General features: G+C 38.7%; 1 protein-coding gene across 1 annotated transcript; it reads left to right on the top strand.

Annotated features, from left to right (window-relative positions):
* The first annotated feature begins 1,636 nt into the window (after nucleotides 1–1,636).
* TECPR1 (tectonin beta-propeller repeat containing 1) lies at nucleotides 1,637–24,861 on the top strand. The gene is made up of 24 exons (XM_009821281.2): nucleotides 1,637–1,876; nucleotides 3,597–3,779; nucleotides 4,298–4,420; nucleotides 5,108–5,233; nucleotides 6,747–6,921; nucleotides 7,018–7,118; nucleotides 8,569–8,670; nucleotides 9,045–9,190; nucleotides 10,046–10,569; nucleotides 11,426–11,571; nucleotides 12,521–12,676; nucleotides 13,180–13,329; nucleotides 13,968–14,125; nucleotides 15,414–15,541; nucleotides 15,852–15,954; nucleotides 16,450–16,546; nucleotides 16,954–17,033; nucleotides 17,363–17,419; nucleotides 18,940–19,114; nucleotides 20,337–20,472; nucleotides 20,797–20,889; nucleotides 21,647–21,753; nucleotides 22,091–22,210; nucleotides 22,890–24,861. Exons 1-24 carry the CDS (start codon nucleotides 1,646–1,648, stop codon nucleotides 23,085–23,087), a joined length of 3,615 nt encoding a protein of 1,204 aa, XP_009819583.1. The 5' UTR covers nucleotides 1,637–1,645; the 3' UTR covers nucleotides 23,088–24,861.
* Nucleotides 24,862–25,339: the final 478 nt, after the last annotated feature.

The raw sequence follows: 25,339 nt of genomic DNA on the forward strand, positions 1-25,339 counted from the left end.
GAAGGGCTTATTTTCATGGGCTTTATTTTCCCAGCAGTACACACATTATAATATTCACCTCATCTTCACTTTGTTCCATTCCATTTTTTCCATACTTTGTCTTTCTGTACTATCCTACTTTCCCTCACATAGAAAGGCAGGATATAAAGAGGATAAATGGCTGATCCAAGAGCAGGCAAAGGCAGTAATACATGCCTTCATACACCCAGCAACAACAAAGAGTCAAAACTAGGGGATTCATTGTAGTTACGCTGCCACAGCTGATAGAATTTTCCTTGTGACCCTTCCCTGCCCTTGCTTGTTCTCTGCTGCTATGAATTTTCTTCTCCCTGTTACCTGTTCTTCACCTCGTGGATCCAGGTTTTTAGGTACTTAGCAGCAGCAGTTCTAGGAATCAAAGAATTCTGAAACATCCTCTCTGGGATCCCACGTGAATTTACTGTGCTGTGCTTTGACACTCGCCCAGCTGTTTCCAGATTCTCTGCAGTTTCACCTCTGCCATTCAAATACACCGTACAAGTTAGTCCTGCTGTACCACCGCTTATTACCAGTCAGAAAGCAGGCAGGCAAGTCTCCTTAGGCTCTTGTGTTGAAAGCACAGTTGCCGTTTCATAACAAACAAGCAGGGTTCCACGCTGACTCCAAGCAAGGATTCCTCTTTTCTTTCATTGTGCTGGATCTGAGTTCTCTTCTCTACCTTTCCCCTCCTGGTTCACCACTGCATAGTTTATAGAACTGGAGGCAAAGTTCAAAATACTCATCAGTAGTTCTGACTGACAGACATACAGAGCAACTGAAATTTGTTCAGTTTAATGGCACCCAGGCAGCTGACTGACAGAAATACGCTGGCCTTTCTTGACTTACGAAAGGACTGGCCTACACCCACCTCGCATAAAATGCTGACCCCTCCGTGAAGGGTAGGGCTGCAGTGCCCAGAAGATGGCAGGTTATTAAGTGATAAAACTCAACAGGTCTCTGCTATCAAACCACACTCTATATATACTTAAATACACGCACCTATGTATATTAAATAAAGATCAGATCCCAAAGTGGTCACCAGAATGCTTTGGAAAGAGGTTTCCTGGCAGCAGTAGGTAATACATCCATGGATTAAAACTAGATGTGTGCTTATGGAGAAGCTCCCTTTCACATCGTTTCCTTTGTACCTGCGTTAGCTATGTTGGCATATGCCAGGAGGAGGCTGAGGAGATACTGTAAGATACCATGGCTTTGTGGAACTGAGATGAGTGGTGTGTGTAGCACCAACAGCTTTACCAGCTCTTCAGAGCAAAGCCTTCTGGTGTAAAACGGTCCACGCTATTTCATCTCAGTTCAGTGTTGACGACTGTCCTCAGCCTGCCAAAGCTATCGTGTTGATGTGAGCTTTTGTAGGATGGACTATAGTGTGCCGGTAGCAAGGTCTTTCACGTGGATTTTCAGAGCCATCTAAGCAGTGTAACTGCACAGCTCCAACTGAAAGAGATCTGGCTGCCAGCTTTGCATGGGCTCTTTTTAAAAGATCATTCTTTACATCTTTATTTAATTTGTCTGATGATGGCTCAGAGCAGGACTGATCTACAGTAGGTTCAAGATCCATTTTTTAAAACTGTTATTTCCATTAATACCTCCTTTTTGCCTTTCAGACATGGCCATGCCCGGTTCCCTTTTGTGGGCTGTTGACATTTTTGGGAGGGTTTACACTCTGTCTACTGTTGGCCAGTACTGGGAGCTCTGTAAGGACACGCAGCTGGAATTCAAACGGGTCTCTGCTGTCAAACAGTGTTGCTGGGGAATAGCCTGTGATCATCAAGTATACACCTATGTGTTCTCGGGTGACGTTCCTATTAGATACCAGGAAGAAACCTATGAGAATCAGGTATGACATGTTACGGGTACCTCTATCACACTGCCACATACTCGTCAGAAAGGAATGATAGCAAATCCGTACATCAGCTGTCTCTGCATGTTCTTCTCACAGGAAGATTGTTTGGTTTTATTTGTTTTAATTTTTCACCTGATGTTTCTGAAGAGTATGTATGTGTCAAAGGGCAGGTTATGCTTTTAATATTTTAATTCCCAAAGGAAAGTTATACTTCCCTGCTCTTAACCAAAAGCAACGCCAGCATGCACTATAGCCTGTTTTATGTGAGCCATTGCAGACTGGAACATTCACCCTTTTCACCTGATGTGTTCCTTTACTTAGTGGCACATACACAGTCCCCTTAGGAAAATGTCCAGTGTAACTTCTAGGCAACAAAGATACATTACGAAAAATGTATTATTCTTAAGAAAATGCTATTTTTAATGTTTCAAAGAATTCTCTAATAAAGGCATAACTCTTCATTGACGTACAATGTTTCCAGCTTTTTTGCCTAGAAGAGTTATCAAGATGATCTTTCCTATGTGACATATTTTAAAATACTATTTTAAAGACATTCTTTTTAAGGAAATTTAACTGGTTTGTTTTTAAGTTAACCAAAAGTTATTAGAGAGAACTGAAGGGTTTTCTTGAGCACATTCTCTGCTTTCTAATGGGTGATGGAATAAATTTTAATTGAGAAAAGACATTAACTTATCTACATGGGTAAAAATATAACAAAATAATTTTATACATTATTTAACATTGATTCAACTTTCCAGCCATTTAAGAATGTTCCTTTTGTTAGGTAAACATGTTATTTAAAAATGCAAAACTTCAAAATTTCTTTTATTTGTTATTTTAAAACTTTTGTTTTGTTTGTTGTAGACTATGAAAAAATGGAAAACAAAATACTAGAAAGCACAAAAGGAAATATTCTGCAAGAGCTAACAATGACAAAATTAAACTCAAATAGTGTACAGATAATGTGCAAAGCAATTTAGCCAGATTCCTAGTAAAAGTAAATAATATTTTACATAAAAATTATAGAAGGATTTTGAAGCACTCATCTTCCACACGCCCTAAAATGTAAGACAGTGTTACATGACAAATTTTGCCAGTATTTCTATAGTAGGTAAGAGTGTGGGGAAAAGAAGAAAAATCACAGCTGCACTGGCGAAAACCCCAGCAAGTGATTTGTTCTGTAACTGATTAAAGCCAGATTTGGAAAAAAAAAACCCCTCTTGTTATAACATAAGATACAAGGAAGATGTACTGATGCAGTTGTCTTGACGTAGTTTCTGGCACAGAAGCTATGCTATTTTTCTAGTGCAGGCAAGATGCTAGTCATCTTTCTCATGAGTAGATTAGAGATCCCAAGGCCATCTATGCAGCATTATCCTAATGCTGCAGTATTACTGTGCCACACATCACCAAAGAAAAAAGCACCGTTAGTAGTAAAATACATCATCAGATGTTCCTGTTTATGTAGCTGAAAATGACTGGGTTGAGACTAGCTCTGCAGTCAGCCCTTCTTTGATACTTAAAAAAGCTTCCTCCAAAGACACTGTTAGCTGAGGGCTTACAGTATGAACACCTTCTCATTCACCCCAGGAATTTATTCCTCTTCTACTGCAGAAAAAAAGAAATGTATCATTTAGGACTCCCTAGAACTCTGTAGGTGTACAATGAGATAATGTGATCTCAAATAAAATATTTTATTTATTATTTCTGGCAGCGCTGGAATCCAGTTGGTGGCTTTTGTGAGAAATTACTGCCCAGTGACCGCTGGCAGTGGAGTGATGTGAGCGGGCTAAAACATCAGCAGCTTGATAGTTTCACACTGCCTTCACCACACTGGGAGTGGGAGTCTGACTGGTATGTGGATGAAAATATTGGAGGGGAACCAACAGAGAAAGGGGTAGGTGAACAATACCAAAAAGAGATCTATTCTGGGAATCTTTAGTCTGTAAAATAAAAGGCAGTTTTATAAAAGTGTAAAAGGTCGGTAAAAATAAAAGGCCCTTAACTTGCCATAGCTACTTCTTTCTGGGAAGTAGCTGAACTATAATACAGCACAAGGAAGGATCTTGTTTGAAAGCTTTTGAAGTCTATAGGAGCTTCTATGGACACTTTTTTCTTTTAATCAGGCCACGAAATGCTGGCAACTGGATGCCATTGTTATTTAAGATCTTTACTATGAAGAAAGTAAAACGCTTTACTGTGTCTTGTTTGTTCTGTGTATATCATGCAGAGGAATTTGGACATGATTCATAAATCGTTCATGGAATTAGCTGATCTGTTAATCAGGGCTGTTGAGACATGCACAGTAACTTGTTGTGTATTTGTAGGAGTGACTCTTTTGCAGAATTGCTCCGAGTTATGATTTCAAGCTTTCCCTTGGTCCTGATTTTCATACAAGAAAACCTCTGTTTGCAGGGCTGGACATACGCCATAGACTTCCCCAGCACCTACACAAAGGATAAGAAATGGAATTCTTGTGTCAGACGCAGGAGGTGGATCAGATACAGGAGATACAAATCACGGGACATTTGGGCGAAGGTTCTGGATATCTTTTAAATATTAAACTAACTGATTTTCTGAAATAATCAATTATAAGTGCAGGGAAATTGATTTTTTATCACTGCTCTGTAGGCTGGACCTGGATTCCTTGACTTCCAACTTGCAATTCTTGCAAGCACAAATGGAAGGCTAGGATTTTTCATAGAAACCTGTGATAATAAGGTGCCAAATTTCATGGTAATGCAGTTGGAGATAGATGCTCAGCTCCTTTGCAAATTTCAAACCAACTTTTTAACTTCCTTTGGTTGCTTGACAAAGCACTGTCTTTCAAGGTGGCACCTGTGTAGCATAATTCACCAGCTGTGTCCTTTATCTATATGAATAACTGTTCTTTAATAACTGTTGTTCCATTCTAAGAATGTACAAAGATTGTAATTTGTGATGTTCCAGCTTTCCAATTCAAAGAACATTTGTGTGCTGTGTTCTGTGAGTAAAAATTTCCTTTAGTTAGGGGATGAAACACAGAATTCTTCGTGCTGCTTCGGCAGCATTTACCCTCTCTCTGCATATAGCAGCCTTGAATGAGAGGAAGAATCTCCATGCTCAGGCACTTTAGTAAGCGACACATAAACCAATCTGCAAGAAACAAGTTAGGCCACCAGCCAAATGACCTATCTATTTGCAGTGGCTATTCTTCTCTCCTAATTTTCCTTCTCTTTGTCTCAGATCGTATCACATGATGATCTAGATCAGCTGCCAGACCCTTTCAATGACATCTCCATTGGAGGATGGGAAATCACTGATGAGCCTCTTGGCCGTTTATCAGTATGGGCGGTTTCTTTACAAGGAAGGGTATGTGCATGTTCCTGAAGTTTTCTAATATAAATTACTACTGAAAAGGAGTTAAATGCTTTTAAAGCAAGGCAGGTTTGTTATTGTCTTGTGTTGGTAAGGAAATACGCTGTTTGAGCATCTGGCAGAGGATGTAAAAGCTGCTTTGGGACTACATTATGTAACAACTTGTGTTGTAAGTGGAAGGGCTTGGTATCTCATAGGGTTGCTGTTTTATGGAAGCCTTAAACCTCTATAACCAGATGAATCTTAAAAACTTGGGCTGAGTAGTGTCTTGTATCCTGAAAAATGCCCAGAATGCAGACTGTGGCACTGGTAACAAAGAGAAGGAGCCTTAAAACCTGATAAAGATTCTTGCAAAGCATTGTGCTGTATCTCTGTGGTGGAGAGTCAGGAATGATTCAAGAAAGAGTTTACAGAAAGGTTTTCTAAGACTTACTGATCAGAAAATGGTAAGCTCCTGACTTGGCAATGTGGAATCCAGCTCTGGAATGTTTTCAATTTATTTTCTATTGAAAACTATATATCTTCCATGTTTTTTGTTTTTAGGCCTACCATAAGGTCTCTTCTCTTTTGCTCAGTGCTGTAAAGATTTGATTCCTGCTTTCCTTCCTTCATCCTTACAGCATGTATCTGACATTCCTTTGTCTCTAAACAATTTCTAACATGGTCTCACAAGGAAGAATGTAATAATTTCAACAGATAGCCTGAGATTTCAGTCACACTTGGCACTGCCTGGACAGGCAAGCAATCTAGGTTAAATTGTTTAAAATAAAATTCCCTATGCCTCATACTTCCCAGTAATAAGTGAAAAACATTCCACTCTACAGGCTTACTTGACTGACATTGTAAAATGTTTTCATTTCCCAAGTAAAAGTCCCCAGAAAAATAAAGTATTTCTAAATATGAAGATTTAGCACTCAGCAGTCATGTTCTGGAGCACTCATATGACTATCGCAGGATGCTTTCTGTGTTTGACCTTCCTATTTTGACTGTGGTCTATAGAAAAGTGCACAGACAGTAGGACCAACACTAGCAAATGGACTGGATGTCATTGAAGGGTGCACAAAGAATGGAATTTTTTACCCATATTGTAGCTAGCTCTGTTCAGTGAAAGTGAGGTCAGGCTGTCATCTAACAGTAACATTTTTGTGTTATATATTTGTTCATTCTTGGTTTACATAACATGCCCTGAAATACACTGAAGTGTTTTTTTAAATATTGAAATATACACAGAACTTGTAGCAGTAGGTTACTGTACTCAATCCAGATTTGCTTCCATGATAGTCTGTAGAAAAGCCTCCTCCCTTAGTACACAAGGAAATAGTTTTCAACTGCATAATCAACATCAAAAAAAAATACCTTTAAAGGTCACAGTGCATACACTGCGTAAAAAAATCCTATTGTTAAAGGAGGACTGTTCTTTCCAGTTTGTCTTCGTGCTTGTCTCAATGGTTTCATTGTTGTAGTGATATTTTTCTAAGTTTTAGTTGTTTTTTTTAAACTTGTCTAGGTATGGTACAGAGAAAATGTCTGCCATCACAATCCAGAAGGTTCCATGTGGTCCTTAATCACCACTCCTGGTGAAGTTGTACAGATCAGCTGTGGACCATATGACCTCCTTTGGGCAACTCTTTGGGAAGGGCAAGCTATTGTGAGAGAAGGAATTGATAGGAATAACCCTCAAGGTAAAGTTTGTTAAATTTAGCTGGAAGACCCTTTGATTTGTATAGTGTTGAGTAAGAAACTAACCTACAATGCCTTCTGGGTTTTGTTTCTTGCAGGAATTTCCTGGACTATTGTGGAGTCTCCAAGCTCTGAAAATGGGATTATGCACGTCTCTGTGGGTGTTGATGTGGTGTGGTGCGTTACAAAAGATAGAAAAGTAAGAGGTGTCATGCTCTGTTTTTTTTTTTTTTCCCTCCGTTTTTGTATCTGCTTTTCTCAAACAGGCATGTAACTTTCATAGGAAACACTGGTGATTTGGACTCACTATCCCCATGGTTTGGGGAATTCCAGTCCCACTTGCTGTGGTTTGTGATACATATAGTTGCATTTAATTTATGGGAGACTTTCTGCTTTTCTCTTCAAGGAATTTTCTAAACCCAGGTCAGACAGATGTGATAGGTGGGTGGGGATGCTGGGATGTAATAAGGGTCCTACTTCTAAGGGATATTAAGCATCAAAATTGAAAGGACTCCTAGCAGCTCAGTCTTGTTTCTACATGGTCTGAAGGTTACATCAAAAGCGGCACAGGGAATATTTTCATCTACGCTTTTCTGTATGATCCTATTTTTTTATCTTCCTACTGTAACTGTTCCCTCTTCATCAGCCTTTTAATGTAGGTTTTTTGTATTTATTAAGCGACATATCTGTTATTTGTATGTGTGATCACTTTCTTACTGGGAGTTTTAACTTAGCATCATAGAATCATAGACTATCTCGAGCTGGAAGGGACCCATAAGGATCATCGAGTCACAGGGAGTCTTGGAGTCTTGAAGAATGTACTAGAGTGCTCTTGGGCTGGTAGCAATGAAATCCCTTCATATTGAATTCCAAAACATAGATGAATTCTGTGCATGCATAGCAGTTTTAAGCAATTGAGTTACTCTGGTTTAATGAGTTACTACTTGTCAGCTGAGCCATGATAACAGACTGTGTCCAGCCTGCTCCATCTGCCAAATAAAACCACTATAATAAATGTAGATAAGCTACCACGTTTTTCTTCAGATCTGCCGCAAAATAGTCAAGTCCACTGTCTGTTAATGTGATACAACCACCAACTTCTGAAGTAGCTGCTTGCCACTATATAACCATATGCTAAATACAGATGGAAATTTTTCTAGGTATTCAGCCCACAGACACCTTCTGATTGGTAAAAACTAATCTAAGGGGAGACAATTTAAAGAACTGTACCACTGAAAAGATCCCCCTGACAGTTCCCTCCATCAGGCCTGCTTCTAGGGTTTGAACACAAGAACACTAAAAGCCCATCCAGAGTGACCAAAAATAGCCTACGGTTGACATGTAATAGAAAGTATTTTTCCAATGCCAGAGAAACTAACTCTGTCACAGAAAGTCGTAACAAAAAGTCTCCTTGTGGGCTGTTCTGCCTGTAGTTGGTCACAAGGACATACAGTCTGGCTACTATTAAGGGAATTATTTTATCTCTACCTGATAAAGAAAAAGAACCAAGGAGGTAAGTGACTTCGTAAGGCAATGCAGCAAGTCAGTATGAGAGATTAAGACTAATCAACTAAAGAAATTAAATTCCAGCTGTCTGCTTGCTAATGGAGAAGGAGAAAAATTCAGACTTTTTGCTGTTGCTGTTGTAGGTGTGGTTTAGAAGAGGAGTGAACTCACATAATCCTTGTGGAACAAGCTGGATTGAAATGGTTGGAGAAATGATGATGGTAACTGTAGGGTTAAATAACCAGGTAAGACAGCTGTATACCAGTTGTGAGGATATTTATGTTCCCCTTTGTACTGGCAGTATTCGTATGTGGTGAGGACTGTCAGCAGTGCCAATAAGGACAGCTGAACAAGAGGTCAATGTGCTTGAACTGCTAGGAAGGAATGCGTGGCTGAATTCTTCACCAGAAGATAACAGTCAGCATGTCTCTTATATGCCACATTCAGGTGCAAACAGTTTTTTCTTGATGGTACAGAATTTTATATTGCATCTACAGTATCAGCATTAAGGAAGAACACAAAAGGAAAACGCTGTGTCCAGCAGATTTTAACCTTTCTTGTAGCTGTTATCTACTTGCATTCCATGCCATTTCCTTCACCAAGCCCTTTCTTTCCCTAGGTCTGGGGAATCGGCTGCGATGACAGAGCAATTTATTTTCGTCAAGGTGTCACACCAAGTGAGCTCAGTGGGAAGACATGGAAGGCAATTGTATCTGGCCGAGAGAGTGACAGATCGCAGACTGGGAGCTCAACAAGTCTGCTCAGGTACTTAGTAACATACCTACTTGAGACTTTGTACACCAAGAGTTTCAATGCTAGGAATTACTTCTTTACATTCAAACGGTACAGACAGGGAGGAGCGGAGAAGGCATCTCTAAATATTATGTATGCGAAAAAGCATTTGCGTTTTTTGCCATTGAAATTAACAATAAGCAGCAGTTGTTGCACTTGGAGTAGAAACTGAAGCTCCCACTTTGGAATTCACTGGATGCTTGCAGTAAAGCATGTTTCTCTGGGCTTTACTATCACTATCTGGAACTAGCCTCTAATAAGAGAAAACATTACCTGAGAAATATCATGAAGGGAGTGTCAACGTTCTCCTGAGTGTTGCTGTATGTTTCCTTTCCTAGAGAGATTAAATCAGTAACTCCCTGCTGACTGCTGGCCTCTTGGCTGTGCAAGATGTGCCAATGAAGCTGGGAGTGTTGCAGAAGCTACTTGTTTGAGTCAGAGTGTGCTCTGAATAGAAGCCCTTTCTAGCTGAGACAAAAATCATGAGGTTAATATGGGCTTAAAAAAATCCTATTCATTATTTCATATCCAGAAAAATGTGATGTTGCTTCAGTGTTTTCCTGAGAGTTGTAGGCAGCCAACACCATCGATTGTTTGAAAAGATCAATGAAATATCTTCCTATGTTTCAGATTTACTAGACTGGTCTGCCAGATTTGTGTTAGACTCTTTCCCTCTTTTCCCTAGAGTTTGACCTTTAAAAAAGAAGTCCGCTGTTTCTCTCCTAAAGCTGAAATGCTAGGTTGATCTCTGTATGTCTGTGATGTAAGGCCTGTGCTAATTTATAATGCTTTGAATGATAGTTAATTAATTATCTATTTGTCCTTCAGTGCTGGCTGTTTCTTTACTGATGATATTCAGAACCAAACAAATGCGATCATTCAGGGTGATGCAGATACTTCCTCTGACACAGAGCTTCCAAGCGTACCTATGAACCTTGCCAACACTCCCCCAATGGGAGCTGCAGCCAGCAGCAGTGGTAACAGCACAGGCAACCAGACAGCAGAAATATGTGCAAATTTGACTGTGGATCCTCTGGACTCTGATCAAGGAGAAGCCACTGGTGCTTTGACTAGTAATGAGAAAGCTAATCTTGAAATCCATAAACCTTCTACAAACACAAATCCTGCAGAACTGCAGTGGACAAACATTGACTTGAAGGAGGCCCAAAAGCATCCAGTCCTCTCCGTCAGCACCTTTGCAGAGACATCCAGCCTGTCTTCCCTTGGCATATTCTCGGTGGGAGCTGAAGAACAGTATGGAGCCGATGAGCACCCACTGTGGGCCTGGGTGTCTGGGGGAGGCTGTCTTGTAGATTTGCACAGCCCGTTGAAATGGTTCACTGTTCCATCAGGTACTACCCAGTCACCACAACAGACCCTAACTCCCAATGCCCTTTAAGAAAAATGTTGGTTTGGGGTTTTTTTGAACAAAACCATGTCGCAAAACTTCTGATAACCCATTTACTCTTATTGCAGTTTGTTAATACACTCCATGTCTGAGGATAGTGCATGTGCATGTATTTATCTGTAAAGCACTTTGGGACTGAGATGTAGAAATGTAAAGGTGATATTTTCTCTTGAGTTTCTGTAAGAATTTTGTAAAATAATCTGTGCTGGATCTGCATCTAGTTTTTAATTGCACTGAAACTGCAACTTCAGGCAAAACCCATAATATCACTGAATAGTAACTGAAGGCAGTGAAAAGGGATCTCTTGAGAGATGCAGAGGTCACAAATAACTGCCTTGCTTCTACCATTCCTACTGAGACAAGGGTAAGATAGAGAAATTACTCAGAAGCATTGTGAATGTGAGCCCAGCTGATAACTGGATAGGGTTGGAATTTAGGTTCTTGAAAGACAGTGGAATATAACCATATTTTCAAAATAAACCATGAACTGTGGCATCCCAGTATTTAATAACACTGTAACTCTTAATGCATTGTATTACCTAATTATCTTGCAGTTCAGTGACAAAACTCACAACAAAGGTTATAGCTTTGAAAGATTCTATATAATCATCTAGTGATCCCATTTCTATGCATCATTTACAAAGTTTGGCTGCAATACATTGATTCCAAAGTACAATAATTAGAAAAATTATGTTAGGCTGGGTTGATTCAGTCCAGTGTTCAAAGCAGTATCATGTTTTACCTTTCACAGAACTGCATTCAAAGCTCACTGGAGTTTATTGGTTTGGGTTCTGTTCTAGGTTTGTCATCCTCTGTGCAATCTCTATCTCTGTCTATCACTCCAGCACAGACAGCAGCGTGGCGAAAGCAGATTTTTCAGCAGCTCAGTGAAAGGACAAAGCGGGAACTGGAGAATTTTAGGCACTACGAACAGGCTATTGAGCAGGTTAGCAGTGAGGACACTTACCTCTTGTCTACTAAACACATCTGTCGATACTGGACATCAATAATACATTTCTGATGTACTGTCAGCTTTATGTTATTGTCCTTATTTCTGTCTATGACAACTTTCCTGGATTATCACTGTCTGTGCTCCCTGTGGGAAACTAGCAGCTTATCAAACATGGAGCAGCAATCTTTATCTAAAAACATTAGCTGATAATTTTGTATAGGAGCAAATGAAGCATCAGTCAGCATTTTTTAAGTACACTGAAACCTCAAATCCACAGAGAAATGTTTGCAGCAGTGGAACATTATATGAATTACTCCACCACAAGACGAGGCTTCTTAATTGAAACAGTGACTCAAGTAGGTGAACTTTTCCTCTCTGTGACCATTAAGGGATTAATGTAACTTGCATAAATAAAGCAATGATGCAAACATCAATAGCAGCACTTAAATAGCAGCACTTTGTTTGATGTTCCCTTTGTTATGACTCCTTGGCTCTTTTCAGATTAATTCACATTTTTGGTCCCTTCATTGCTAATTGCCAAATGACATCTGGAATTCTTTTGATTAAAAACACTTGGAGTCTAGGGGTTTAATCAAGTTTAAAAAGATTATGTCAAAAACCTTTAAAGTCCAACTAGAAATAGTGTTATAACAAGGAGCACACTAGAGTCAATTAGTATCTGTGTGCTGTTGTATTCTTGCAGAGGTAAAATGTTAATACTGATGTACACATACTATTTCAGTGCCTTTCTATCCAGTTTTGTCAGTTTTCATTTCGTCTTCAGCTTCCTGAACACTCTGGTACACTTTGTGTCAGAATTAACTGATATGATACAGACTAACCTGCAGCAGAGCTCTCTTGTGGTCACAAAAAGTAGTATTTGGGAGAAGGAAGAAGAGTCATGCAGTTTCCTTACTCCTGTAAATTTGTGTTTGCCTTGCAGTCGGTTTGGGTTAAAACTGGGATGTTGCAATGGTGGAGGAATTGGAAGCCTCATAAATGGATGGATGTTCGAGTCGCACTTGAGCAGTTCACTGGGAGTGATGGAATGCGCGACAGCATCCTGTTCATCTATTACATGTATCATGAGGAGAAAAAGGTCTGTTCAACTTGAGGCCCTTGAGAGAGTTGCATTTGGCAAAGGAAAACCTTTGAAGGGAAGACAGTTTTCTTAAGGGAGGCAAATTATGGTACGCTATTGTTCTAAGTTTTGGGAACCAATTCAAATGTAGCCCAGGGTACTAGCAAATTGCAAGCTTTTCTAAGCTGTAGCTGTGTTGGCACTGTGTCAGAAATATCCAGTCAGCAACCATCCACATTGCTTAAACCATTAGCCTTGCACCAGTTAGGAATTATTTTAGAAGAAAGAGCCAAGCTTGGCTGGCCATGGTCTTCATAAATAGGGTTAATGCATACAGGCAATAGGAATCAGAGGTAGCGCAGGACTGGAAATCGAGCCCTATTCATTCTGCATCAAAAACTGATTCTTTGCTATCCTTGGCAGGAATGCCTTGTTCATAGTCCTGAAGTGCAAAAATGCTGACGCTGAGGAAGGTATATCTGAGTTTGCCTTAGTCGCAATTTTTTTTTCTCTTGTCTTAGTATATCCACGTGTTCCTGAATGAAGTCACTATTATAGTTGAAGTTCTGAACGAAGCCAAACACTCCTTTGCACTGTATACACCTGAAAGGACGAAGCAGCGATGGCCGATCCGCCTGGCAGCCACAACAGAGCAAGAAATGCATGACTGGGTAATTCTGTGAATTTTTCATTTCAAGCTAGCAATATCTGAAATAAAACATAAAAGCTAATCTCTGAAATCTCAGCATTACATTTACAGCATCTAGGCTACTTACCTATTTTCACAATTTAGTTATTTAAAAAGTCTGTTCAAACTTATTTAGAGGCACCTGAGGCTTCCTGTCCCTTCTGGAGTTTGCACGCTTTCTGATGCTGCAGTTATCCACAGTAAAACCAATATTGTTTTTCTTTCCCTTCCTATCTCCGGATATAGATTAGGCTACAAATGAGTTAGGAGTTTAATTCAGTTAGTCTGTTCTTCTGCGTTGGTAGAAGAACTGTTATCTGTTGTCACTGTTGTAAGGAGTCTTATGTGTAGGCAGGGAGGCATATATACACTGAAGCAATGGAAAAGCTGAAAGATACTTCATAATAATCAGATACTGCAAACCACATTGGTTCCAGTGATTGTGTTAATAATTTCTAAGACACTGAATGCAGTGCCTTTGAGAAAAAGCTGCTAATTCACTTTGCTGGTTTGCAAGAACCTGCAAAGGTAAAACTTCATTTTGTATTACTGAAGCATCTATGGAAATTTTTGTTGTCATTGTAAACAGAAGCTTTTGGTTCTCTGCTTCTTGTTTTGTAGCTGTCTTTGCTGAACATGTCCTGTTGCGAAAGCAGACGGATTCAAGGCCCCCCTTCTCACCATGCCATTTGGTCTGTTACTTGTAAAGGAGACATCTTTGTTAGTGAGCCAAGTCCTGAACTGGAGGCCGGACCACACCTCATGCCATGTGATCAAATGTAAGAGATTTCAGAAGCTGCTCTTTCTGCATGGGATCCAGCAAAGACTGTCTTTCAGCTCAAGTCAGTGGCTTTGATGGGCTGTTGGGAGTGTATAGTACACTGCAGATGCCTGTCAATGACAAGGTTAATGGCTGCCTTCATACTCATAAGTACCTCTGAAGAAATCACCAAATCATATTTTAATTCTTAGATAGGAGCTATTCATGCAATTTCAAAAGCCTTTCTCATTGAGATCCCATTTTTTTGTGATTGCATCTTTAATGCTATAATTATTTAAATTAAGAGATGGCTTAGACTAAAAGTAAACCTAATCACTGTAATTGTAATGTAATTTGAGCTTTCAGTTTTATCTGAGTCAGGAAATCCGAAATTCTCAGTCCTCCATAGTTACTACAGTCCAGGAGCAGCTCCTCTACAGTTTCTATTACAACTGTGACAATATAGTACTGCAAACTCTTTAAGCAAAAAAATACCAGCCTCAGAACTGATGGGTTAAAGGCCAATCTTCAATTTAAAAAATACCCCCAGTTTCAAGTTACTTGCACAAAGTGTCTTTGAGTAATACCTGAGAGATCCTTTAGTCCTTTTCATTCAGGGTAGAGCACCTCCAACATGTGGCAAATCACAAAGCTCATGTGCTCTTGCATCTTAGTTTGGGGGGTCTGTGACCTAGATGATCTCCTGCCATTCTGGTAACTAAAATACTCCTCTACAATCTCTTTATTTTCCCCATTCTTCCCCAGAGAAGTACCATGGCCAACTGGCTGTGTAAAGCCCTAGAAAAGGATTAACTTGCAAAGATTAGGAGAATAGCAAGAACTAAAGCACTTGTTTTTACCAAACTCCATAGCAAATATATAAATAATTTGTTTCCTTTTTAGATAAAGGCAATTCCTAGATTTAAAAAAAATTAGGAGGAAGTTAAAGCTGAGGCAGTTGATGGTCATTAAGGTGTAAAGATTCTAGCAAGATAATCCTAACTAGTGTTTAAAAAAATATATATATATATTAAAAACAAAAGCCATAAAAATAAAAGGAAAGTAAAATACTTCAAAGCCTGAAAATTCCAAGTGGAGGCAGACAGATTCCTTTCAGATAACTTTTCAGAAGTTGTTCAGAGGGAAATGCTTTCAATTGGCCTTCACTTATAGATTGCACAGAGGTTGAACAAACAAGCATATAAAGTTGCCTGTCCTTAAGATTGTTGAGTTGTAGGAGGGGAAAGTGTACATTCCTGATGGATGTGGTGTAGAGTAAATGTGTAATTTTGTCCTTTTTCTGGCAGGTTTTGGCGTCAAGTTGGAGGTCATCTTCGACTGATAGAGTGCAATAACCGAGGCATAGTATGGGGCATAGGATATGATCACACAGCTTGGGTTTATACTGGTGGATATGGAGGTGGCTTCATTCAAGGTATTCATTTAAGACCAGTCAAGGACGACTGGTCTACTGCGGCGTGCACATTTCTTACTTACCTTCCTGACTGGGTCAGCTATTCAGGCTATTTCAGGTGTCCTTCCTTTACCCTAACTAACCCTAACAGGGTTATACAGTGAACAGGCCACACATTAGGAAGGAATTGGTATTGCAGTTTTATATTTATATTTTCAGCTGAAGAGTGAGAAACAGGATAATCAGCAATATTACTGTGGCTATTGGAATTTAAAATGTAGTGTCTTTAAGGTTTAGCTTTACTATAATCAAAATCATTTATTTCTCACAGGACTGGCCAGTAGTGCTGATAACATTTATATGCAGTCAGATGTGAAATGTGTTTACATCTATGAGAACCAACGCTGGAACCCAGTCACTGGATATAGCAGCAGGTTATTTACTCAATTTATTGTATTTATTTACTGCAATTTTTTACTACTGTCAAATGAAACAAGGAGTTTTGTTCTAGCTTTTCAGAACAGTTATTAAGGTTATTCTGTCTTCAGTCTCCTCCAGCATTTATTGATACATTGAGTCCCTCAATAGTGTATTTGAACAGAAGTATTGAAAAAGCATTCACATATACGGGTGTCTATGCCAGAGAAACTCAGGATTCACCTTCCAGTTTTAAATAGTAGTGAGGAATATCACTCTACAGAGAAAAGTTTACGTGGTCCTCAAGTTTGGTGAAACTGGAAGAAGCAGTTGTACAGATTCTTTCCCAATATCCTCATCACTCACACGGTATTTCTAAAAACAGAGAGTAATCACAGAAAACTGTTTCATGTATGAAAGTAGGAAGTGCTACAAATAGGCTTTTCTTCCCTCGCCTTTTAAATTCCCTGTTGTAAATGACCTTGCATTCCTTGTACACTGTTTCACCACAGAGGTCTGCCCACGGACAGATACATGTGGAGCGATGCATCTGGCCTGCAGGAATGTACAAAAATCAATACCAAGCCTCCTTCTCCACACTGGTCTTGGGTAAATTTTGTCTTACAAGTCTTTTTACTAAGAAGGCAAGGCTTAGCAAGTAGGATGCAAGGCAAGACTTAGGCTCAAATGACACAGATTTTCTTCCTGGATTTCTCATAATATTTAAACTTGGTTTCCCCATTGGAACAAGAGCATTAATCTTCCATAGGCAAAAGAATGGGATTGAGTCGGATTTTTTGTTTAGTGGGACTTAGACTTTTGTTCTGATCCTTTTCTCTTCAACTGAATCAAAAAGACTTGGGAACCTCTCCATGAATTTATATTGCAAGTATTAGAAGGTTTCTAGCAAGTTTTTGCACTCCAAAAGCTGGAAGGAAATAGTGGAGGAGGTTATTTTTATTATACATTAGGTGTTGATTGTGCTTGTTATTCTTATTGTCTCCTTTTGACAATAGGTATCCGATTGGTATATTGATTTTAATACTTCGGGCGGAACTGATCGGGAAGGCTGGCAGTACGCAGCAGACTTTCCAGCGTAAGGAGATACCTTCTTCTACCTAAAATACTAGCAGGAAAATGCCATACTTAAGCCCTCATTTCTTCTTGTTTGCTGTTTTGCACATTAACTGTGCTTTAACAGGGACAAGTGTGCTTTGATTTTCTCCCTTTTTATGGGGACACTAACACTGAAATTTGCCAGGGAGGTAGGGCAGCAAGGTGAGCTTAGCAGACTATAGTTTCAAGCATTTTAAAGTCAGCAGGCATGTCTCATGGGCAGATACGTAGACAGTGCTCTCAGGCTGGCACTGACATTGGAGATGCTCTGACATCCTCACAAACACCTATTTAAATCTGTTTTGGTAGGTCCTACCATGGTCACAAGACAATGAAAGACTTTGTCCGACGGAGGCGCTGGGCAAGGTGAGAAACTAAGATAAAAATGAAAGTTTTGAATTTGAATGCTAACTGTTCCCTAGAAGTCTCCTTTAGTTATGAGGGGAAGAGTCTCGTCACCCAATCAACAAAAGCAATAGTAAGGAAACCTGCAATAAATAACCCCTCTCCAATAGAGAAGCTGATGATCTTCAGTATTATGGCATTAATTTTAAGCCGTTACAGGTAGATACCCAATTTGATTTTGTGGGATCTGTAGATAAAAGTCATGTAGTTATTCTCTCTATCTGATTTTCCTTATGGTAAATGATTAAGGAACAGTAGAGTCTAGGTATATTAGTACATACTAGGTCACTTATAACAACTGGTAATACATTAACATATGAATTCCAGGTACTGCATACTAGGCCACAGATAATCCCAACCCCATTTAAGTCACAGTACACTATATTCAGGTGGAACCTGGAAAGTAGCAAACTGCCACTATCTTCTATTCTATTAAGCAGGGAAAGCCTGTGCATTCACTTTTTCCAGCTTTTCTATGCTTTCTATACTAGAGTATCGTATAGCTGTGCTAATAAATTGCTGTGAACTTACAGTTCCACATTGTTCTGTTTGTTATTGAGGCTACAAAGGTAGTATTTTGGCCCTTGTACAAAGATCTTTGAAGTAAGGTCCTGAAGCATCAAACTGTTGTTGTTGCAGGATGTGCAACAAAACAAACGACATCCAATCATCAAAATGGTGACTTGAAATAAAAGAAGCAACTTGAGAAATACCCTCAAGCCTAAACATTTCCTCTTTTTTTAACTATCGATTGAAAATTGAAAACAAAGAGGGAACAGCTCAGGGCTGGATCCAGTTTTTCAAACCTGGAGAACAGAGGAATGTCCTGAGCCTTCTAGGACATTCTTCATACACATAAATTACTGTTGTGATGATAGAATCTAATATAGTTTCCCTAATAGACAGTACTACTTTGTTGCAGTTTCGACAGAAAAAATACACCAATTCCCAGAATGACCTACCTCCAACTCTTTAATTGAGAGCTGCCTTATCTCTGGCTACCTCAAGATGCTACATAACTTTTTAACAGGCCCCACCAAAAAACTAATTGTAAAATGATTCCCTTAACCATACAGAGGAAGAAATGAACTGGGTGTGGAGTTCTCTCTGCAATGGGATTCTCAGCTGGGGTCAAATATTCATTATCCAGCTGTTGCCCAGTGAGTTTTAGAGAGCTAGGGAGCAGTGTAGCACAAGTTGCAGACTTCTTGGGTTTATAAAGTAACTTTGGTTTTATAAAGTAACTTTTTTTAAAAACCAAATGCTTTGAGAAATCAGTAATATGTCAAAATTCAAAACGTGATGCAAAACATGATTGATTGTTGTAAACCCCTTTCAAATTAAAAATACTAATACTTACTGTACCTACTTAATGAAAAAACTTAAGGATTGTTTGCACCAAAGGCAACAATGGACCAGGAAACAAAATTCAGTTATAGAAGGTACGTACTTCTGACGGGTTTGGGGTTTTTTTGCTTCAGAAAATGTAAGATAGTCACCAACGGGCCATGGCTGGAAGTGCCTCCTGTTACCCTGTGGGACATCTCCATAATTCCCAGTTCAGATGCAGATGATGAAGAAGCAGTAGCGCTGTGGGCAGTCAGTGACAAAGGAGACGTGCTCTGCAGGCTTGGAGTGACACAGCAAAATCCAGCTGTAAGGCTCCCTGTTTATTTTTACTGCCTTATTGATGTATTTAATGTAATGATGCAAGGACATACACACAATCATGCAGTGCCTTCTCTTATAGCACCTTGTTATTTTTTTTTCCCTTTTACGTCCCAGATTCGAAAGTCCTTGTCCATCAACTGTAACACAGTTTGCTGCCCACATTTCTTACAGTAGCGCTTCTCTTCCATAATCTACTTTAGCTTCTGCCATGTCACTTGCAGGAGCCTCTCTCAGCCCCTGTATATCTTCTCGTGAAGCATTTTACTTCTACTTTCTGCACTAATAGCTTAGTTCCTCTTTCCTTTTTTTTTTTTTTTTAATTAAATTGTTGCTAATGTGTGTATCCCATTTAAATAAACTGCCCAGGGATAGAATTTCTCTAAAGTATGGTCCCAATCTAACACCTATTAATATCAGTAGGAGTTTGTCCATTGGCTTTTCTGGGCCTGGAAATGATTCTGCTTATTTAAAAGACAGGTGGGCCTGGATGTACCTGCAGATTTGACTTTTTTCTATGAACTGGGACAGACTTAATGAGCTAACATCCGCTACAGTATGCAGAAAGGAACAAATAGTCCTAGTAACTTCAGTAGGAATACTTCTTTCCCAATAACAGACACGTGCTGAAACACCAAATTGGGGTTGATACACACTAATTTTAAGCCATATTTATAACAAAGGGAAAAAACCCACTAATGATACACTTTAATGGAATTTGGAGAAAAACTGCAAGAAGTTAAAATTTATAGGAATTTTTTTTCTTCCTGTTCAGTCAACTACTGTAGCACAGATCTGTACGGCAGTGTAACAGCAAGAACTGGAATACTGTGTCTGGAATTTGAAGCCCCATATCAGTCAATTTTTGTGAGACTATTGTTCTATGTAATCAGAAAAGGGGTTATTAAAAAAAAACAAAAACAAAAAAACAAAAACCAAAAGGGCTGTAGCTCAGCTATTCAGAGATGTGTAGATGCCTGAATTCCAGCAATTTCAACAGAAAAAGCCCTGTTACAGTTCAACATAGCTATTGATTTCAAAGTATCTTTGAGGATCAGAGACCTTGTTTCTGTTCAGTCACAAGGTACAGGAATTATTCTTCAGAGTATTTTTCACTATCTAGGGCTTTTCCCATTTGGTAATAATCAACAGTATTTTGTTGTGGAGTTTTTAACCATTGCTTCATAATTCATCTTCCATGATTTGTTAGGGAACATCCTGGCTTCATGTAGGAACAGATCAGCCCTTCATTTCCATCTCAATTGGAGCTTTTTACCAAGTGTGGGCTATTGCTAGAGATGGTTCTGCCTTCTATCGGGGTTCAGTGTCTCCAAAGAAACCTGCAGGTGAGTAGTTGTACTTTTTTCTGTACAAGCTCTGCTACACTGCCATGTCTGAAAAAGACCAATCTGTTTAGCAGAGGCCTTTCTTGTAGCTGTGCAAAACACTGCATATGAATAATACTCATGATAATTATAGCAGTTAATCTGCTCTTCACTTGTGTGATTTAAAGTGTTTGTTTCTGCAAATAAGCTAGTAAAAATACATTGAGTGTAGTGTCATTCACAGCTTTCTTGCACAGCTGTGTATTTCAACTGCAGACATTTCCAAGACTTCTTGTACATAATTCTGTTTTCTCAGTGTTTTACTCAAGTATTTCTGACCTTTAGGTGACTGTTGGTACCATATTCCTTCACCTCAAAAACAAAAGTTAAAACAAGTCTCAGTAGGACGAACGTCCGTGTTTGTGTTGGATAAAAATGGTAAGGAGTTTTTAAAATAATTTATCAATGTTACAAAAAATGAATCAGCATACATCAGATTTAAAAAGGAGAGGCTAAGCTAGAGCTTCTGCTTGGACAGATGATTACTGTTGCTCCAAGAGGAGTAATATTTCATATTGAAAGAGATGGAGTAGGCAGCTAGGCAGCCTGCTTAATTACTGGTTTTGAAGACTTGTTTTTTATTATATCTGATAGTGCCCTAGATGGCAACAATCCAGCATCTGTGCTATTCTTGAGGGGAAGAGGTAGGTGAATCTCAAAGACGAGAATTGCATGGCAGGATTTTGTCTGAAACCCTAGAACATACAAAACTGAAGAGGAGTAGCTTCCTGTTGCAAAACGTAGAAATAGCACCAGCATTGCAAGATACGTTATGAAGCATCCTTTTGTAAAAGAAACAAGCCTTTAACACCAGTCTGCTTCAGAGATCTTAATCTCATTTTCTTTACTGCTCTAGTGCATAGTTCCTTATATGAATATCTTCCCCAGGAAATTTTACAAAACAGAGTATTTGCTGTTTTCCAGAAAAGTTATAAAGAATAACTACAGAAATACGAATTCCAAAGTAGAAGCTTCATTGTCCTTCACTGTAACACAGTCAAAACCATAACACATTTCCACAGAACACAGAAAGTATTAGCTACTGATGTAGAAAGTATTAACTACTGATTTATTATGCTGTTGACTAGCACTTTATACAAAGCAGAGATCCTGAGCTGTAACCTGTATTTTACAGGCAATCTTTGGTACCGGCAAGGTATCACACCAAGCTACCCTCAAGGATCTACTTGGGATCATGTTTCAAATAATATCCGTAAAATGTCTGTAGGGCCCCTGGACCAGGTGTGTATTAAACTTCTTTGTATCTCATTAGTTTATTAAAAATTATGCTTAACATACTTTCTTAATTAAATTAAATGTTTTCAGAATTATTTTTGTTTAACTAACTTTATTCCACAAGGTGATTGTCTAAATGCCGGTATACTGATAGCAAGACAAAAATCAATGCAATGAAATAGTGATACAGCCAGCCCTTGGAAGTAAAAAGCCTCATCAATTTTTTTCTTTTTTTTTAATGATGCTATTTTATATATTTAATCTCTTTCCTGCCACGTCTTACTATCTGGTGATGTTTTAATTATAACACTGGTATCTGGTTGGTTTCTCCTTCTTTCTTGAGGTCTGGGTGATAGCTGACAAAGTGCAAGGAAGTCATAGTTTGAGCTGTGGGACTGTCTGCCATCGGACTGGTGTTCAGCCAATGGAACCTAAAGGCCTCTCATGGGATTATGGTATTGGGGTAAGTTCTGGGGGCAGAGTACTGCCTAAAAGTTGTACATCCAAATACCCATGGGCACGCTTAGAAAGGAAAGTGCCGTCCTGCTCCAGTTAGCAAGCTTTCTAAAGCTTCCATATACCTGCAGGAAATTGACCTTTGTTCTTCTGTTTCAGGTTCCTTTTTTAAGTTAATATAATGAGTTATGCAATTACAGCTGGGAAGTCATTTATTTGCCTTTGATAAGTAGTCATTTTAAATAGGTAATTTAAAAGTTATATTGGAAAAATGAGTGAAGTACCACTTTTAAAAAACTGATTCCTTCCAAGTGATTGTTCCTCATTGTTGTTCCCTGTATTATTAGCCATTCTCAAAACATTCAGGGTATTTCAAGGTTTTGGCCTCTTTGAAGTTGATGGAAAACCTGCAGTAGCTCTGTTATGAATGCCTGACCCTACTAATCTCAATTCCCTGTAATAAAAATAATCCTCAAGCTTACTACCCATATACCTCACTGTCAGGGAGGTATGTTGTGTTGTGTTTTGTTTTCCAAGGAGCCTTTTTTCTGATTCAGCCCAGAGGAGGATTACTTTCCTCATGAAAAAATAGTATAAAACTAGTAGTGTACATAAAGCGTCACATCAGATATTGTAATTCCAGGGTGATGTTTCTCCTTTTATATTTCTCTGACAATATTTTACAGGGTGGATGGGAGCACATTACAGTCAGAGGAAATGCAACTGAAGCATCTAGGGTCACTATGCATGATGCTTCTGAGGAAAACCCTGCAGTATCAAAGAATTTAGAAGATGAGGAGAGTAAAGAGAAAACGGAACACTCTAAAACCCCTCTGATGGTCAGTGAAAGTCAAGAATTGGACAGAAATGCTGTTCATTGTTAAGTTGTTGCCATCTACATGTTGCAAACAAGCAGTAGTCAGTATAATTTAAAAAGAAACTAAATGTCTATTGCCTGGAGAGAATAACATGACCTTTTTGTGCTACTAATATATTTTACTGAACTGGAATTTGCAATGGGGTATTTTAAATACTGATTTCTTCTACTATATCATGTGTAAAATGTGACTTGATAGAGCTAGTAGTTTTGTCAAAGCAGGCAAGCTTTTTAGCCACAGTGTATTTCTGACCCTTTACCATAGCTGCTACACAACCATACAAATGTGAATATCTTTGCAGATGATCACTATGTTTACTACTTTTTTTAATGAATATTACAGTTCCCTTCCCTACATTTCTCTCATATTCACACACCTTGCACACTATTCTTTAGATTCGTATTTGAGCAGAGATGAAGATGTCATATAAATTTAAATTAATTACAGGCAACCATGATTGTACAAGCATTTATCCATGCACATAACTCTGCTCATGCGAGTCCTGCTTATATAAGCACATAGCTTGGGTCATGCTATTCTTGCTCCCATTGGTAAAATGAAATTCTATACAACTCAGCTTAGGGGGCAGTTACCAGTAAGGGCCAATTTTTGCTATCTTTGCTCACAATGAGCAAAATCTTAATCAAGAATTGGAACCACTGGTTTCAGTGAGACACTGGAGAGCACAGTCCTATCCAGTCTGACAAAGTCTCATCTAAATCGTCAGTCCAAAGGGTGGTAAATTATGTTTTGTCTTCATCTTAACTGGAACCATGACAATTGAGGTATACAGATAGATGCCTACCTAATGAGGTTGGAAGGCACCAGACACTTGAGGAGTTAGGCTGTGTTCCAGATCATTGCAAATTATGCTTTCATAGTGTAAAAGACAAGAGGAGGTCTTAAATAAGATTCTGACTTCACAGTGGTAGGAATGCGAAACAACTTTATTGATAGCAGTGGAGTTTGCCAGTGTATACTGACGTAGGTTCAGAATGAAGCTCTGCTCTTTGTTTTTAGTAAGTGATTGATTCATCCCTTCAACAAGAAACCACTTTTTATTCTCAAAAGAAGCTTTTTTTCCTGTCTTACTATAATTTGACTGTGATGTGAAATTATTATTCGAAATCCAGTCCTTGGGAAGTGCTGAAAAAGCCTCTCCGAATAGCTTCAGGAAGGCACCACGTTTTTCCCCTGGCAGCAGTTTACAATCATTTTTCCTCTCTGACTGTGACTGTGTATGGAGTTATTTTTATATGATGAGCAGTGTGGTGTGGTCTCAGTACTGTATCTGTAGCAGTAAAACTTATGTTTGCACGTATTTAAAGAATATATTTGGTATTTTAATGCCAAGGATAGCACTGTTTCCAAGTCCAAATGTGAATGAAGATTCAAGATGCTTTACTGTTTAAAAAAACCTGTTGATCTTTCCAGTATGTGATTAGAGATTTCTGGTTTATACATACATTGTGGCAGTACCATAAATATGTTTGCATTAATTACCATAATAGGTTTTGCATAACTTGCACAGTATCTTGTCCAAATAAATAGCTTTATTACATGTATTTTTAGAGAATTATTAGGATTGTATTTTCTCTGCATTGCATCAAAACATTTTTTTGTTTTAATAGTCAGTGTTTACATAGCCAACAATCAAACTGATTCCATACAATAAGCTTTATAATGTACCTTTGCATTTTTCCCTGCATTGCCAAGTTTCACTTACTTTACTGTAAAAAAGCTGGCTTTAAGCGAACAAAAGATAAATTATTTGTTTCTGTTTGAGTACTAAATATTTGCCTTCTGAAACTATTATTTAGAAAATTATTTAATTTAAAAATATAATGTCATTGTTATGGCTAGTTAAAGTAAGGAAAAGTTATTTTAAATTGAAACAATTTTAAAAAATTAAAGTAATTTATCCCTTTTGACACGTCCAATAAAGCAGCACTTTGTAGCAAAGTACCATTTTGGAACGAGCAGTTGTCATTCCATTAAAATGCCTATGTCCTGTGCCTGACTGTTCATTGGGGATGGCTGTGTTCAGAGAAGGGGTAACCGTCACCTCTGCTACTGTATTTATAGCGCGGTATCACATGCCATTTTGGGCTTAATATTTGAAACAATGCCTCTTTGTTTGCAGGAAGTCCTGTCATAAATAATACACTGCCACAAGCATTTAAGCTCCATATTTGTAATAGTGTATCAGTAATTGGTTCTTCGTGATGTGCAATTTTTCATCAACGGCACTGTTAAAA

Source organism: Gavia stellata, chromosome 18 (assembly GCF_030936135.1).
Source record: "Gavia stellata isolate bGavSte3 chromosome 18, bGavSte3.hap2, whole genome shotgun sequence".
Classification (NCBI taxonomy): Eukaryota; Metazoa; Chordata; class Aves; order Gaviiformes; family Gaviidae; genus Gavia; species Gavia stellata.